This window comes from Scophthalmus maximus, chromosome 8 (assembly GCF_022379125.1).
Source record: "Scophthalmus maximus strain ysfricsl-2021 chromosome 8, ASM2237912v1, whole genome shotgun sequence".
Classification (NCBI taxonomy): domain Eukaryota; kingdom Metazoa; phylum Chordata; class Actinopteri; order Pleuronectiformes; family Scophthalmidae; genus Scophthalmus; species Scophthalmus maximus.
Window position 1 is genome coordinate 17291828 of NC_061522.1, and position 14771 is coordinate 17306598.

Sequence of the window (14771 nt, forward strand, 5' to 3'; positions counted from 1 at the left end):
ATCAGTACATCAGTAAAGATTTTCAACTTGAATAATTTGTTCATCAAGATCTGACCTGTGATGTAAGTGTTCCCTTGATTTTTTTTTTTTTTAAATAATGTGAGAGGCATCTGAATGAGTCCTGGGTGGACCGCGCCAGAGGATTCATTACACAGCCCTGGAAGAATTGGAAATTCGTTATGAAAGCTGTGTGTGTGTGTGTGTGTGTGTGTGTGTGTGTGTGTGTGTGTGTGTGTGTGTGTGTGTGTGTGTGTGTGTGTGTGAGGGATGGGGCTGGGGCTGGGGTCTGTGTAAGGTAGTCTGTGTTTCGGTATTTCTCGAGATGCGTTACATTGCTCAGGCTGTCCGGGGGAATGTGACGAGTCAGTATCATGCTCGCAGCTCGGACTGTTTTCTCACGGGAAAACTGCCCGAGAAGCGAACGGGCGTCTGGCGCGCACGTGTGACTTTGTGTTATGTCAGGGGCTTCTCTTCTCCTCCCGAGGCGGTGAAACAACACGGCGGGGCTGTAACAGGGAGGATACAGATACAGATTAGTCCTTCTTTAAATGACCTCGAGGGATCGAGTCGCACCCTCGTATCCCTGTGACTCCGGCAAATATGTCCACTGCCTCCAAACACAGCAGCAGATCACGGACTGTTTCATCAGGTATAGATGTTTGATGGAGTGTCCGAAGTCACAGGAGGCTGCAGCTGCATGCTGCTCGAATGTGCACTGCGATAACACGATCCATGTGTTTATAAGCCAGCGGGCACGCGCGCGCGCACACACGCACACAGGGTCGTACTATTTAACTTATTTAGTTTGATGGAGGTCTCAAATTTGGCCTTTGTGGAACTACAATGTATTTTTTTCATTTCAAATTTTCTGTTCTTTATCGTTTACATTTTAAAACATCCGTAGCTCATATTCACTCATGACACATTGCCCTGGCGAGTAATCCATTAATTAGGTGCAATTAAATCTGTGTCACATTTCGATGGTGATTTTGAACTCTCTTTCGCTCTTTCTCCCTCTCTTTCTTTGTGTGTGTGTGTGTGTGTGTGGGTGTGTGTTGACGGGACGGGACGGGACGGGACGGTGGTTGGAGCGTGCGCTCGCGTGTCACTCAAGCGCAGTCAGCTGCTGGCACGCGCACCCGGTGACGCGGAGCGTTGCGCACGCAGTGGAAGTTTTTTTTGTTTTTTTCAAACAAGCCACTGTTGTGCTGCTGCGCGCGCACAACGCTGCTTTAACAAGTCTCTTGTCAAAATGTTTTGGGGGCTCAGACGCAGCCTCTGCCTCGGCTGAACGCGCCATGTAGCCGGCGCGCGCTGGACTGGAACTCTGGGGGGAAACGGTTTCACTGGATCGTTGCGGTGCGCGGAGCTGCTGCAGAGCGCGCGGCTGTTGGCTCCGCTTTGGTCTGGTGTGCGGGATCCGGTGACCGCCGCGGCGGACTGGCTGCGCCATGCTCCGGCCGTGGGCTGCGCACTGGATCGCGGCCATGCTCCTGTGTCGGGCGGTGGCACAGTACTCCAGCGACCAGTGTAGCTGGCGAGGAAGGTGAGGATGGAGCCGAACAAAGGACTTGCGATCGATCCGAGTTTAGGAGCGGGTACCGACTACGGGCTGGTCCTGTTATCATAGGTGACAAAGGAAAACAAGTTAATTCAGGAATGTTACAGGCACGTATCATAACCCTTTTTTAAAATAATTTGGTAAATGTAGGAGAGTCATGACAGGGATTTGTGAGAGGTAGTTCTGTTGTCAATAACACAGAATCGCAAAAGGAAGAATCAGAGGCACGGGGTGTTTAATTAATTGATTGAGATTTAATATAGCCTAATTAACAGAAAGGGCACTGGAAGGTCAATAGTATAGTGGTTATTACGATTTCTTGTTGCTGCAGGAAAGTTATGGGTATTCTGGGCTGTCTTGTGCCATGGCTTGTGGCAATTACTTAGAAATGTATTGCTGTCATATCTCATTGATCTGTATGAACATCTTTGTGTGAATCTTTCTATTTATACAATCCCTCTTCTCAAACAGTAACGTGACTCAAAGCAAATCATGGACAACAAGGGGGCCTTCATTTGACTTTGAGAAAGTCTGTTGACAAGGTTCTGCCTCCAACATCTGAAATGTCAGCTCCAGTTCCTATCGTAATTCAACAGAGCCATATGGCGTCTTTGATCACCCCTCTAAGCCATAAAAAAAAATGAAAGCCTGTGCTTCTCACTCTTGAGTTGTAAAGTTGACCCGCTTGCTTCAAACTTCTAACGCCCAAATAGCCCAGTCAGTGTGTGGTGCTGAGGAAGCTCGTGCTCGGCAGACGAGGGACCACATCAGTCCACACATCAAAAGATCTGATTACAGAGAGCTGATCCAGAGGTTCTTACTGAACTTAGCAGTATGATAAAGTCGCTTCCGTATTTTTCTTTTACTGTTTCTGTTCTTGGAGAAGTATTTTTATCCTTTTTTATTCTCTTCATTTGATGTTGATGAGTTAGATAGTTAATGCCATTCCGCCCTCCGGATAAGAGTTGACGCACCGAATGTGACAATCTGTCTGTCGTCTCATCTCCAGTGGTTTGAGCCACGAGTCTCATCGCAGGGATGTGGAGCAGGTCTACCTCCGCTGCTCTCAGGGGTCTCTGGAGTGGCTCTACCCCATCGGGGCCATCATTGTCAACCTGCGGCCAAACACGGACTCTTCAGCGGCACACGGGGCAGGTCTCCACGTGTGCATCAAACCCCTCACTTACTCCCAGGTATGAGTATGACGCCGCCTTTGCCAACAGGTATCTCGATTTGTGAGGTGGATTGTGACCTTTCTGAACACGTGTCCTCCCGGCCCTCCCGTGTTTCAGGGCTCTCATGTGTACGTGGAGCGCGCCGGGGATCTGAGGCTGCTGGTGGCAGAGACGGAGCAGGCTCAAGGCACAGTGCACTGTTTCAGCCTGGCAGAGGGGGCTCTCTTTGTGGAAGCCATCCCACAGGCTGACATCAGCCGGAGGATTACTGCTTTCCAGTATGAGCTGGTGCCCAGTCAGGGGTCTGGGGCACACATGTATCCATTCCTGCAACCTGGTTTAGGTAAGGGAATGTGTGCACACATTTGTTTCTTACGTCAGCAGGTATTCCTCTAGTACACCTGTTATGCAGTGTTTTCCAATCGGCATTGATCTGTGATGAGTCATGTGCCACTGAGCCCAACCCAACCAAGCACTGCCCGCTAGATTTCAGACTATTTTTTTCAAACTTTTGATGACCTCTGCATCGTATTACGGGCGTGATGTGCATCTGTTAAACATTTGTCCTTGTTATCCAGTGCTTTAAAGAAACACTGGTATCGAGTTTTGGAAAAGTTGGCTGTCAAAATTCATTCCATTTATAATCTGAAGCTGGGAAAAATATTGTCCGTAAAATAAACAAGGTTAGACACACAGGTTTTGTGAAGAGCAAATTTCAAAATTGGCATTGTATTAAAGTGCTACCAGGCAGAATGTCTGTGCCCTCGAGCGCAGCGATTTCAAATGCATTTCCTGCCTGTGCCATTATCACCTGATGATGATACATGATAAGATTAAAACATTTAACTGTCTCGCATGTTTCAGTTTGGTAGTTGACCTCGCTTGTCAGTTATTTTGTAAATTATATGCAATTTGTAGATAATTGTCTAAACTGCTCTTGTACCTGACACAGTTCACTGATACAAAGTGAACGTGACAGACCAGAGGGAAGGGAAAAAAAGTTTCTTCATCTCACCTACATGCTGCCCCCCCCCCCCAATGACACTCTCTCCTCCCCCACTTCCTCACTCCCACACTCCCCTGTCTCAGCCAGTTCTATGAAAACAAGCAGGGCAATCAAAAGGTCTTGTCAGGGTCAAGCCCAGAGGTCAGCCAATCCTCTCTCAGCTGTCAATCAAGACCAGTTTCCTCCTAAAAGCAGGGGATTTTGAGGAGCCCACACGTATGAGTAAAGCGGAGGGCAGGGACGGTGGGCGGAGCGGAAGGCTGGACTCCCTTCCTAATGAGACAGACAAAAGCCTGTCTCTGTCTTTCTGTGTGTGTGTGTGTGTGTGTGTGTGTGTGTGTGTGTGTCAACGCGTTTTATAGCTGTTTTCATAGCCGACAGGGTCAAAGGTTAATTCTCTGATCGCGTCTCTTCCTTCACCTGCTGTTCTCATTCACATACTTTCTTTTTCTCTTGATGTCTCAGAAACTCCCATGACACAGAGAAACAGGAAACTGACTAATGGCCAAACACATTTCAGGACAGCACAAAAGCTAACAACGAGAGAAAATGTGTCATGAAAATAACAACTTAAAATTATTCAACAAAAGTGTTTTATGTTATCCTTTTTCTTTCTTTTTTCTAACTTTTATCCATTTTAGTGACCTGTAAACCTTGTTCAGACGAAGAGATCCTCATGGCTGTGTGTACCAGTGACTTTGGTAAATACACTCGCAAACTCACAGCAAAACATTACTAAGGCTAGTTTATTAATTTTGGGAAATATGATTATACTGTCTGTCATAAAGTTAGAGGTGAAGATCAATGCAGGGGTTACTAATCTACCCGCAGCAGCTGGTTAGCTTAGCACACAGGCTGGCAACATAAAAAACACCATATCTTGCTTGGCAAATGTATTACATCCCTTTCTGATGAAACTTTTTTTTGCGAAATCTTGTGGTCTGTTTTTAAAAAAATGATTTAGTCTTGCTTCGATTCACACTTGTTGGCATAGCTCAGCTTTATTCATTGATTTAATCTCACGTCTTTATCTCTCTCGTTCACGTCTCTGTAGCTGGAAGTGGCTTCTTTCGCGGTGTGGCGTCGGGCACCAACGACCACTCGTCTGCGGTGGCGACCATGAGCCGGCTGTTTCGTCAGAAGAGCAAGGTGTTTGTTTGGGGTGGAGCCAGAGGGCGAAGCTGGGGTGGACGGGTCAACGTCCCCTCACAGTGCGGTGTCCATCCTGGAGGGGATGAGTACCTTTTGACTGGCTGTGTCCATTTCGGTGAAGCGTGGCTCGGCTGTGCGCCTCTCTACAGGGACTTCCTGAAGCTTTACATCAGGGCACAGAAGGCCGGAACAAATCCTTGTCAGATAGACACAGACTGAGGGATCAGAACAGACTGAAACATTGGAGCATGGAAGCGACATTTTCTTTGAGACTATCGGGGAGATGAGCAGCGTTACGGCTACCCCTGCAGACTCTGCAGATCAACTTACTTCTGCTTTGCAGCAAAAAAAGACTGAACAGAAATGTCCACATTTAGTATTCTGTGCGTGTGTAATGCATCTGTGCATGGTTGAGACATTGGGTGAATGGATAAGTTTAAATTAAATATGTGCCTAAATGCTTAACGTTTCTATTCTCATAACGACACTGCATGTGTGATCGTTCTTGAAATGAAAGTTTGCTTTGTAAAAAGCTTTCTGTAAAATTTAGGAGTCTTCTGACAGAAGTGTACAGTATGCAGCTCTGTGAGTCTTAACATACCAAGTGTGTGTGTGTGTGTGTGTGTGTGTGTGCGGCGCGTGCGTGTGTGTGTGTGTGTGTGTGCGCGTGCGTGTTTTGCTATTGATTTCAAAGGGCTTTTATATTTACAGAAAATAAACCACAGTCCTTCAGCCGGCTTTCCTGTATGATTTTAATTTTAAATTTTTCCATCATACATCCTTTGTTTTCTAAACGTGCCAGTGTGAACTGTATGTCCTGATATAGGGGCACTGCATTATCTGTTGTTAACAAACTTGTCCGACTGTGTCATATTTTGTATGCCTCATGGAGGCTCTGCGTGTTTGGGGTGCAGATAATTAAAACCGTCTGTGGCAAGTGAAGTGAGTCGTAGAACCAAAGGTTATTAGCTTTTATGTTGGCACATATGGATCCAAACAAATAGTGTGTGAGTGAGTGTGTGTGTGTGTGTGTGTGTGTGTGTGTGTGTGTGTGTGTGTGTGTGTGTGTGTGTGTGTGTGTGTGTGTGTGTGTGTGTGTGTGTGTGTGTGTGTGTGTGTGTGTGTGTGTGTGTGTGTGTGTGTGTGTGTGTGTGTGTGCGCGCAACTCTATTTTCAATCATAGTCCACCAGGTGCAATTCAATAGCTTGTGTGTTAAAATGGATTTATGTGGCCAGAATGATCATATACACATAACTGTGTCTAAACAGACATCTTTGAAATTATAAGTTACAGGACATACATTGTTTGCTCCATGTAGGAGTTTCAGTTGTGTAACCCGACGGCAGAACAGAAAGCTACATTTACATTTACACGGGTGGATGGTTGAGACTGTTTGGTCCTGATGGGCGGAGAGCTGAAGAACAGGCGGATGTGTGAATAACCTTAGAGGGGAGTATGTGCACCTCTCCCTCCGCCCTTCCATTTGCAGTCGTGTGCGCTTGATGCTTTCCCTCTTTCCTCAGGAAGAACAAGAATGGAAGGAATGTCCCCTCCCACACACACGCGCGCACACACACACCTCCCTCTGCAGAGACAAACCACGTGTGCGGTGCCTGAAGATGTTCTGCTTCCTTTTTTCTTTTTCTTTTTTGTCTCAATTTGACAGCGCATAGAGTAAGAGATACACACAGCTTGGCAGCAAACTTACTGTTCAGTACTTTCAAACGCTTGAAGGAACACTCCAGCAATTTACTATTGCACGTACATACATTTGGTGGTTCTCACAAGTGATAGATTTAAAGAAGAATGGTCAAAGTTGAAGCAGCAGAGCCTGTGATGTTCTGACTCCTTGGCCTGGGCCAAACAACGTCACTTCCTATGATGCAAATCATTTATGTATTTTGATTTAGATTTTCCCTTGGAGGAAATAAAAAAAAAAAAAGAGATTTATAGTTGCGTTACTTGATTTGTTGACATAATGATTTTCACATCTACAAAAAAAAGACCAAGAATATGAATGCGTTAGAAAAGTAGAGAAGAGAGTCAGATGTCGAGGGAGACATGAACACATAACTCGAGGGTTTAAGATAGACCTTAAAGACGTGACAGGGTCAACTATATATAACTGCACCCCCTTCCTGTTCCCACTAAGGACTGTGTGTGTTTGTCTTGGGTTGTAGTCGGAGACAACCACAGCACACGCGCCCTGCACACTGCTGACATGCATACGGGCCACACTGCAGAAACCCGGCCCACCACAGCAACACCCAACATCCCTTGGCATCCTCGTCTGGCAACAGCCCAGCTCGCCTTGGCATCCTCGCTAATTCGGGACACACTTACCCCTCCGCCCGGGGGTCTTAATGTCAACCTTCCAGTGGGAGAGAGTGTAAGATATGGAAACAGTTTGTGCTGCAGTATGCGACAGGCGCAGCTGAGCGATCAGCTGGAGTCGAGGGAATGGCTGAGCTCAGGGAAAAAAGCGAAAAATCACAGGCATGCCTTCACCCATATAAATACCACCACTGACATTTTATAATGCAGTGGTTAGGGTGGGGTCGAGCTGTAATTATTTCCACCACGAGGGTTATGTTTTCACCCCCGTCCATTTGTTTGTTTGTCAGTTGGTTGGTTTGTTTGTCAGCACGATTGCTTGAAACACTTAAACGACGGAAGCTTTGGAAATTGTATATATTAATATTCATATGAAATAGAAGCACACACTCTTTTTTGTCCAGTGCAGTATTACAATTCGCTTGGAGTCATATGACATGGAAGCTATTGAAAACAATGAGGTTATATCCACCATTCAAACGGGAATTTATTGATGGTCCCTCGGTGAAAGCCCTGTGGCAACTGCTCAGAGTCCGCTACATCCAGAGGGAATGTCTGTCAAATACCCAACCTAAAACCTACTTCACTGCCGTATACAACACCTGCTTTCTAATCACGAGGTTGGAAAAATTTAAAGGAAAATCAAAAGACTAATAAAAAAAAGATTTAGATGAAACATTACATAACCCCAACACATTTCTGACACATCTTTGTGTTGAAATATTTCACACAAAGCATGTGTTAAACGTGGTAACGCACTGATTGTGTTGAAAGCAACACACAATGCGTTGTCCTTAACTAGACACGGGGGTTGGGTTGATATGAACACACTCTGTGTTACTTTTAACACATCTGTTTTTACATGTTTCTCAGCAAAGAGCGATGATCATCCTCTGGTTGCGAACCCTCCACTCCAAATTTCTCCATCTCTTCTTGGAACTGCAGATTCACACACGTAAGCGCAAACAGATTGCTCAATAAATAGATAATGACTCTTTATTTCCTCTCTGAATACTCCATTTTCCCTTTCAGTAGCTCTAACCTCTCTCAAAAAATCTCCGTTTCCCTAGCTTTCATTTAATTTCCAAGAATTGAACCTTTTTTTTTTCTTTGAACGGGTTGCTTAGAATCGTTTAAGGAATTAAGTATATTCTACTACACTGGTTAGGAAAATAAGCAGTTACAAAAATGGAAGAAATTAACTGATGACTGTTTTTCTAAAAAGCTCACCCAGTTGATTTGAACCCTCAGGGCTTCAGCCCGATTGCTTTGCCCCAGTTCGTCCTCCGGAAGGTCCTTCTCCCTCATCATGGTCATTATGCAATGGGCCTCCACCCTGAGGTAAAAAAAAATCATAAAGAACACAATTCAAAACCTGAGATCATGAGGACATTTTTACGACATTACACAAATGTTTGAATCCGACCTGGCATCGAAAGCAGCAGTGGACAGGTTGATACGTTCGCCAATCTTCTTGCGGAGCCCCTGCAGCTCCTGCAACACACAGAACCGTGCTTTTTTTACTTGACAACTTACAACAAGCGAGTGAAAACTTGAATAGCATACATAACAGAAAATACTTTGAATCATCTGTGGTGTGACCTCTGACCTTGTCCAGCCTGCTGTGTAGTTGCTGAAAATTGGCACACTCAATGTGACATTTTTGCAACTCCTCTTTTAGGTGACGGTTTATGGTCAGTTGTTCATTTAAGCAAGTCAACGCCTGAGGAGGACAATGTGCACAAACTTTCAAGCATTACAGTAAAATGTGAGGATAAACACTCGTGAAAATTCGTAGCATGACCCAGACAGAGATGCTCCTTCGCAACTCACTCTGTCCAGTTTGCACTCCAGCGTTCGTGCGGCCTTCAGAGTCCGCCGCGCCTCACACCTCTGTGTGTCACAGGTAATGGCCTCCCCTCGTCTCAGCTTCACCAGCTTCAGCTGCATGTTGGAGATCTGCCCACAATACAGACGCACGACATGAAGACATGACATATGCTGAGGGTTTCTTTACAGTATCAACAATATCAAGATGATAGGGTTGAGTGAAAAGGACGTAACCTCTTTTTCTAAGACTTTTTGACACTGCTTCTCTTTCCCCAGCTCCGCCTCCAGCGTGTCCGTCTGCTCCAGCAAAGCCCGAAGACTCGCGGTGTCCTTACTGTGCTGCTGTTGGCCAGACAATCTCTTAGATACACTGAGCTTTCCATGCAGCTCCTCCTGCTCCTCCAGCAGCTTGTCTATCGCCTGCCTTCGTCCACAACACACAGACAGCTCATCAGGTGGTTTCAAAACTCACACAGAGGGCACATTGTAATGTAGTAGAGGGTGTAATGTAGGTAGTGTGTTTTTTTACTGTTGTTTGCGGATCTGCTCCAGAGCCTGAATATTGTAGGCCAGCCGATCTCCTTCTATGATCCTGAACTGTCTTCGCAGTTTGGCCAGCTCGCATTCTGTGTAAAAGAATGTCATCATGCACATTATAGCAAGTGGCAAAAGGACATTCCTGAGACAAGATTTCAAAGGTACTTATAACAACATAAGCAGCATTACCTCTACCATCAGTATCCATCTAACTCCTCTTTGACTGGCAACTGGCAACCGATCTTTCTCAGAGGCATGGGTACACTGGGCTTCACTGGAAAAAATTAAAAGTATTGTGACCCTGTAATCTGAAAACCTTATGAAATATGTAAAACATCCTCTGATCATTATGTTAAATCAAATCTAGACATTTAGTCTAGGCCTATTTAGCTTTACGGCCTACATTGAATGCTTAACATGTGAATAAATAATTCATTTAAAAGTGGTTGCCTGGAAGCTGTACTACATTAGTACTGATTCTGTTTGCACATTACATCACTACAGTAAGCCTTAAATAGAATGGGAATATTAGATACATTTTTCCTTACATTGGTTTAAAATGAGTAGTCTATAAGTGAAATTGCTTTATTTACAGATTTGCATATCTTGATGTATGTTGAATTTTGCATGGTATTGTCAATATAGTCACCCCCCCCAAACAGTTATATAATAGTATAATATATAATATTAAAACAGTAACGGTGAGTAAAGGTCACAAACCTTTCCTGTGCCGTGCCGCAGATATATAATAAATATAGATAATAAAGCAGATTAGGCATGTTCTCCAATAGCAGAATAGTTTAAAGGATGTTGACTTTGATTTGTTGACTTTGATCTTCATCGTTTACTTTGTTACGTGTGATTCTGCTTAAATGTCACTGCCCATTGCTTGTGGGTGTGTTTTTGTTTAGCTCCCCCTTTATCTAGGCCTACCTGACCTGTCCTTTTATAGGAACTATCTCAAGCAAACACCTGACCACATAGGTCAGATTCATAATGTAATACTTAATCATTTGGTAATACCAGCTGATATACACGCCTCACGTGAATAAAGGGAGTACCAGTACTTACTTTTTTCCACGTCAGTCATTTATCTGAGACAAATGTTGCACCGACCAGGGCTCTAGTGCAACATCAACATCAACACAGCCTTGTTTCCAAAAAGTGTTGAGCAGGATCCAATCAAATCCAATTCAAATTAGAGATTAATTTATCAAAGTGTCTGGTTTACAACTGAATTTAAGGGTGTGAGTTATTAGCTATACATGATGACCATCTTGTGGCAACATGTGGTACTGTGTCCCTATTATAACTACTGTCAAAAATGTAGGTGTACGCAATAAAAAAGATACTAAGATAAGTGAAACTCTAAATGTATGAAACAAAGTGGATGAATGTAAATCAAGATTAGACAGATGGTTAAATAGACATATTTCTCTAATTGGTCGCATTTATATAACCAAAATGGAAACGTGATAAGATAGTTCAAAGTATCTGACCTGTTCTTATTTTGATGGCTAGAAATCTATTGTGTCAAATGGTCAACCCATCTCATCCCTCACTAATGACTGGACATAATCTTTCTAGTTCATCTAAACTTAAACACCATTGATCTGAAAGTGAAAGAAAAGCATTAGCAATGGTTTATGGGATGAGTAGTTCCTTCCTTGAAATAATTATGAGCACGGTCTTGCAGGGCAGGATCATGGTCCCATGAGGCCACGGGGCACATGTCTTTTGTCTATGGGCCCTAGTGGTTGGCTCACATTTTCCAGCGGGCCCTCCCATTGTAAGCACACAGGGGTCTGGGGGGCCCTAGTGGTTCGCTCAACCAAATAAGCACACAGGGGCCCGGTGGTCCGCTTGCACTGAGCACTAAGGGCGCTGTCATTCAACTTCCTTTGGAAGTCTTGGGCCAAGCACTGTGTGCGCGACCTGAGGCTTGGAGCCCCCCTTGCAGTCCGAGGCACTGGCCCCACTGGCCCTGTCCTCATCCAGCCTAGCCTTTTTTCAGTTTTCCAATTATTCGTTTTTCAAAATGCTCCATAGTAACGATTCATCTTTATTTATTGGTTTGGTTCCCAACTTAAAAGTTGTTCATGTAAGGGTTTTATGAAACAGTATCTGTAGAATTATGACTCTGGTTTCCAGTGATCTGATTGGTCAGTAGTTGGACTTGTTTCTGGCTTTGATCTCTGATCTCGAACTTCACCTGCTCCAAAGCAGGTTAGCCGTTCAGCATAGGTTACCATGGTGATTTGCCCAGGTAGGATGGAAACCCCGGAGGTCAACCTGAAGTGACCTCGACAACCGCAAGTCCTGCCTCGTAGTGCAGGGCTCTGCGTAACCAGGCAACAGCAAACAAACAAACACACACACACAGCCTGGTCTGCTCGAGCATCACTCGTGCCATCTTTTGGTTTAACCTCATTCTGCCTCAATTGACTGCTTGGTTCTTTAGGTTTCTCGTCGTGATTTCCCTGTCCCAGATGAGCTCTGAGGTGTCAGTGTCACGGCCGCACTGTGACAGCAGGGCCGTGGCTCTGGGTTTCCCCGACAGGGATCTCCCCGTGGAGCCCGAGCCCCCGCAGCCGTCCTCGGGCTCGGCCGCCGCCGGGTACCGCTCGGCAAAGTGCGACCCGGCCGCGTGGTTCTCCAACTACCACGGCATCCTCGACCAGGCCGGCGCCGACTGCCGCGAGGCGCAGAGCTTCCAGCGAGTGTCCAAGCGGCTGTACCAGGACACCGAGGCGGCGGCCCTGAAGGCGCAGGCCGAGGTGACGTGCCTCCTGGGGGAACGGCTGCAGGACATCCACGGCTGGAAGTCGGAGCTGCAGCGGCACGTCGAGCGGCTGCAGGCCGACACGGGCGCGCTGCTGGCGCTCAAGACGCGGCTGGAGAGGGCGCTGGACGCCACCGAGACTCCGTACGCGATCGCCACGGACAATCTGAACTGCAGGGCGAGAAGACTGGGACCGGACCTGGTCAGGGACTCTGTGGAGGAAGAGCTGTTGAAGGTGATCGCACAGTCCGCGGGCTGTACAGTGCAGAGTGCATGTCTGTGTAGGGCCTCCAATAAAAGAAACACGTTCATACAAGTATCTATGTTAATAACCAACAGCCTCATCAATAGGACAAATATAGGATATACAGCATTTCAAGAAATAAAGAAACACAAAAACTAGTTTTCTATTCAAAGTAGAGCTGCAATAATTATGATCTGTCACAGTTCAACTATGATGATCAGTCCCTCGGAAACAGTTTAGTGATTCCACCTTAACGTGTTCATATTGGACATTTCTGGCTTTTGGACTGTTGGTCAGACAAAACAACAAGTCCTCTCATGATATCAACTCAGGAGGAGACTTCTCCTCACGTTTTTTCTGAACAAATTATTAATTGGTTCATCGAGGAAATATTCAGCAGATGAAATTGATTTTGAAAATAAATAATCAATTAGATGTAGTCCAGTAGAATTAGACCGAACGTATGTTCTTAAGTGTGTAACAGCAGAAGGACACCAGCAGAGGGCGACAGTGACCACGGAGCCTGACTGTGTGTGTCTTGTAGGAAGTGGACTTGATCAGGAGCGTCCAGGCTCTCCTGAAGAGAACTACAGCTCAGGTCGTCGCTCAGATCAGGTGAGTCTCCGGAATTCACACTGCGTGACGTGTACATCGGTCGTGAAACGTCTCGTTTAGGTTTGAGGTATTTGCTGTTGTCATCAGGATGAACAGAGAGGCGAAGCAGACATTAGAGTTCGACTGGTCAGATAAATACCAGGCCTACAACTTCGACGACCAGTGTGGAAAATACAATAACATGAGTCCAGACACGCAGCACCACCCGAGCTCAGCCATCATGCAGGACCAGTGAGTCTGTGTGTGTGTGTGTGTGTGTGTGTGTGTGTGTGTGTGTGTGCGCGTGTGTGCGTGTGCGTGTGCATGAAGTGAATTTAACCCTGAAAATGAGAAGCTGTGCTGTATAACCTTTGTGCCTGATACACGATCTACCCTATCTGGTCCGCGGCAGTGTGTCCAACCCTGCGTCGTGGACAAAGTTCACCCAGGACAACCTGAGCAAAGCTTTGCAGGAGGAACACGCCACCAGCAGCCTCAGGTCAGAGCGCAGCGTGGTTCGGACGAGCTGCCTCAGTGCACAGTTGGCACCATCATTGAATATTTGCGGGGTCGCTGATGCTGTTTTTTTGTGTCTCAGAATGCTGGTGGAGCAGCTGTTGCTGGACACCACCGAGGATCTGAGAGTCCAGTGCTCCGGTGTGGACCGAGCCTTCAGCCAGCGCTGCGTGGAGCTGATCGAGGCCAAGACCCAGCTGGAGATGAAGCTCGCAGAGGTAGACAGTCCGCGTGAAAGAGTGATTGATTGGTTGTTTAATCGATTATCCATTGTATTCACACGTGTGTATGCACAGGTCCTGGGGCAGATCGGGGCCCAGGAGAGAAACATCGTGGCCCTACAGCAGGCCATCCACAATAAAGAGGCTCCAATGAGAGTAGCTCAGTCCAGACTTTACCTTCGCTCCCTCAGACCAAACATGGAGCTCTGCAGGGACGCACCCCAGCTCAGGTACGTACACCTTCAAAAACCAACAACATCTACCTCCTTTTGTCCCTCCCATCTTCTCATTCGCTGCCCGTGTCTGCAGTCTGGAGGGCGAGGTGAGGCAGATTGACGCCACTCTGGCGTCTCTGCACCAGCAGCTGAGCGAGGCCCGCGGCTCCCTGTCCCACCTGGAGGAGTCGCGCATGGCCCTCGAGAAGGACATCAACTGCAAAGCCCACTCCCTGTTCACCGAGAGGGACAAGTGCATGACCCACCGCAAACGATACCCAACAGTCTCCACCCTGTCAGGATACTGAAGACAGGCGATGAGCCCCCTAGTGTTACCTTGAAAAGCTTGAATGACTTCTTTCTCTTTGTTGTGCTGTGTTGTTAGCCTCAATAAAACACTCATTGATCAAGACAAGAATAAACAGGACCCGTTACTAACGGTGTATTTGAGGATTATCACGTGTGCAAATTAAGGAACCGGGTCATCTAATCCCATCTTCCAGCAAAGCCTAATAATTGTGATATTGTTTGTCAATTGGTTTGTCAAAATTAATTAATAAAACGTTTCTCATCACTTCAAGCAAAATATCTTTTTTATCTAGA

The 14771-nt window shown here is 46.1% G+C and overlaps 3 protein-coding genes across 8 annotated transcripts; 2 read left to right on the forward strand and 1 right to left on the reverse strand.

Moving 5' to 3' along the window:
• The first annotated feature begins 1175 nt into the window (after positions 1–1175).
• metrnlb (meteorin like, glial cell differentiation regulator b) lies at positions 1176–5836 on the forward strand. The gene is made up of 5 exons (XM_035636721.2): positions 1176–1546; positions 2571–2754; positions 2854–3079; positions 4384–4443; positions 4797–5836. The coding sequence occupies exons 1-5, from the start codon at positions 1452–1454 to the stop codon at positions 5111–5113; spliced, it is 882 nt and encodes a 293-aa protein (XP_035492614.1). The 5' UTR covers positions 1176–1451; the 3' UTR covers positions 5114–5836.
• Positions 5837–7698: 1862 nt separating this feature from the next.
• Positions 7699–11604, reverse strand: LOC118312268. Of its 4 annotated transcripts, none has more exons than XM_035636722.2 (9): positions 10668–11604; positions 9786–9870; positions 9589–9685; positions 9294–9483; positions 9063–9188; positions 8839–8952; positions 8656–8723; positions 8460–8565; positions 7699–8168 (listed from the first exon to the last, which is right to left on the reverse strand). In XM_035636722.2, the coding sequence occupies exons 2-9, from the start codon at positions 9802–9804 to the stop codon at positions 8088–8090; spliced, it is 801 nt and encodes a 266-aa protein (XP_035492615.2). In that variant the 5' UTR covers positions 9805–9870; positions 10668–11604; the 3' UTR covers positions 7699–8087. The 4 variants fall into 4 exon arrangements, with proteins under 4 accessions (XP_035492615.2, XP_047189624.1, XP_047189623.1 ...); XM_047333668.1 differs by lacking the exon at positions 10668–11604 and adding an exon at positions 10317–10378 and having other exon boundaries at positions 9294–9401; XM_047333667.1 differs by lacking the exon at positions 10668–11604 and adding an exon at positions 10317–10376.
• Positions 11605–11767: 163 nt separating this feature from the next.
• On the forward strand, positions 11768–14748 carry tekt4 (tektin 4). 3 transcript variants are annotated; one of them, XM_047333666.1, is made up of 8 exons: positions 11768–11862; positions 12058–12613; positions 13167–13237; positions 13325–13468; positions 13629–13715; positions 13815–13950; positions 14029–14183; positions 14263–14748. In XM_047333666.1, exons 2-8 carry the CDS (start codon positions 12086–12088, stop codon positions 14474–14476), a joined length of 1335 nt encoding a protein of 444 aa, XP_047189622.1. In that variant the 5' UTR covers positions 11768–11862; positions 12058–12085; the 3' UTR covers positions 14477–14748. The 3 variants fall into 3 exon arrangements, with proteins under 3 accessions (XP_047189622.1, XP_035492609.2, XP_035492608.2); XM_035636715.2 differs by having other exon boundaries at positions 11828–11947; XM_035636716.2 differs by lacking the exon at positions 13325–13468 and having other exon boundaries at positions 11827–11947.
• Positions 14749–14771: the final 23 nt, after the last annotated feature.

Excerpts from the sequence above, each read along its gene's own strand:
- metrnlb (XM_035636721.2), top strand. The coding sequence starts at position 1,452 with ATGCTCCGGCCGTGGGCTGCGCACTGGATCGCGGCCATGCTCCTGTGT. Across the intron at positions 1,547-2,570 it reads CAGTGTAGCTGGCGAGGAAG|TGGTTTGAGCCACGAGTCTC; the intron begins GTGAGGATGGAG and ends TCTCATCTCCAG. Across the intron at positions 3,080-4,383 it reads ATTCCTGCAACCTGGTTTAG|TGACCTGTAAACCTTGTTCA; the intron begins GTAAGGGAATGT and ends TATCCATTTTAG.
- LOC118312268 (XM_035636722.2), bottom strand. Across the intron at positions 8,953-9,062 it reads TGGAGTGCAAACTGGACAGA|GCGTTGACTTGCTTAAATGA; the intron begins GTGAGTTGCGAA and ends TGTCCTCCTCAG. Across the intron at positions 8,169-8,459 it reads TGAGGGTTCAAATCAACTGG|TTCCAAGAAGAGATGGAGAA; the intron begins GTGAGCTTTTTA and ends GTGAATCTGCAG.
- tekt4 (XM_047333666.1), top strand. The coding sequence starts at position 12,086 with ATGAGCTCTGAGGTGTCAGTGTCACGGCCGCACTGTGACAGCAGGGCC. Across the intron at positions 12,614-13,166 it reads TGGAGGAAGAGCTGTTGAAG|GAAGTGGACTTGATCAGGAG; the intron begins GTGATCGCACAG and ends TGTGTCTTGTAG. Across the intron at positions 13,238-13,324 it reads CAGGTCGTCGCTCAGATCAG|GATGAACAGAGAGGCGAAGC; the intron begins GTGAGTCTCCGG and ends TGTTGTCATCAG.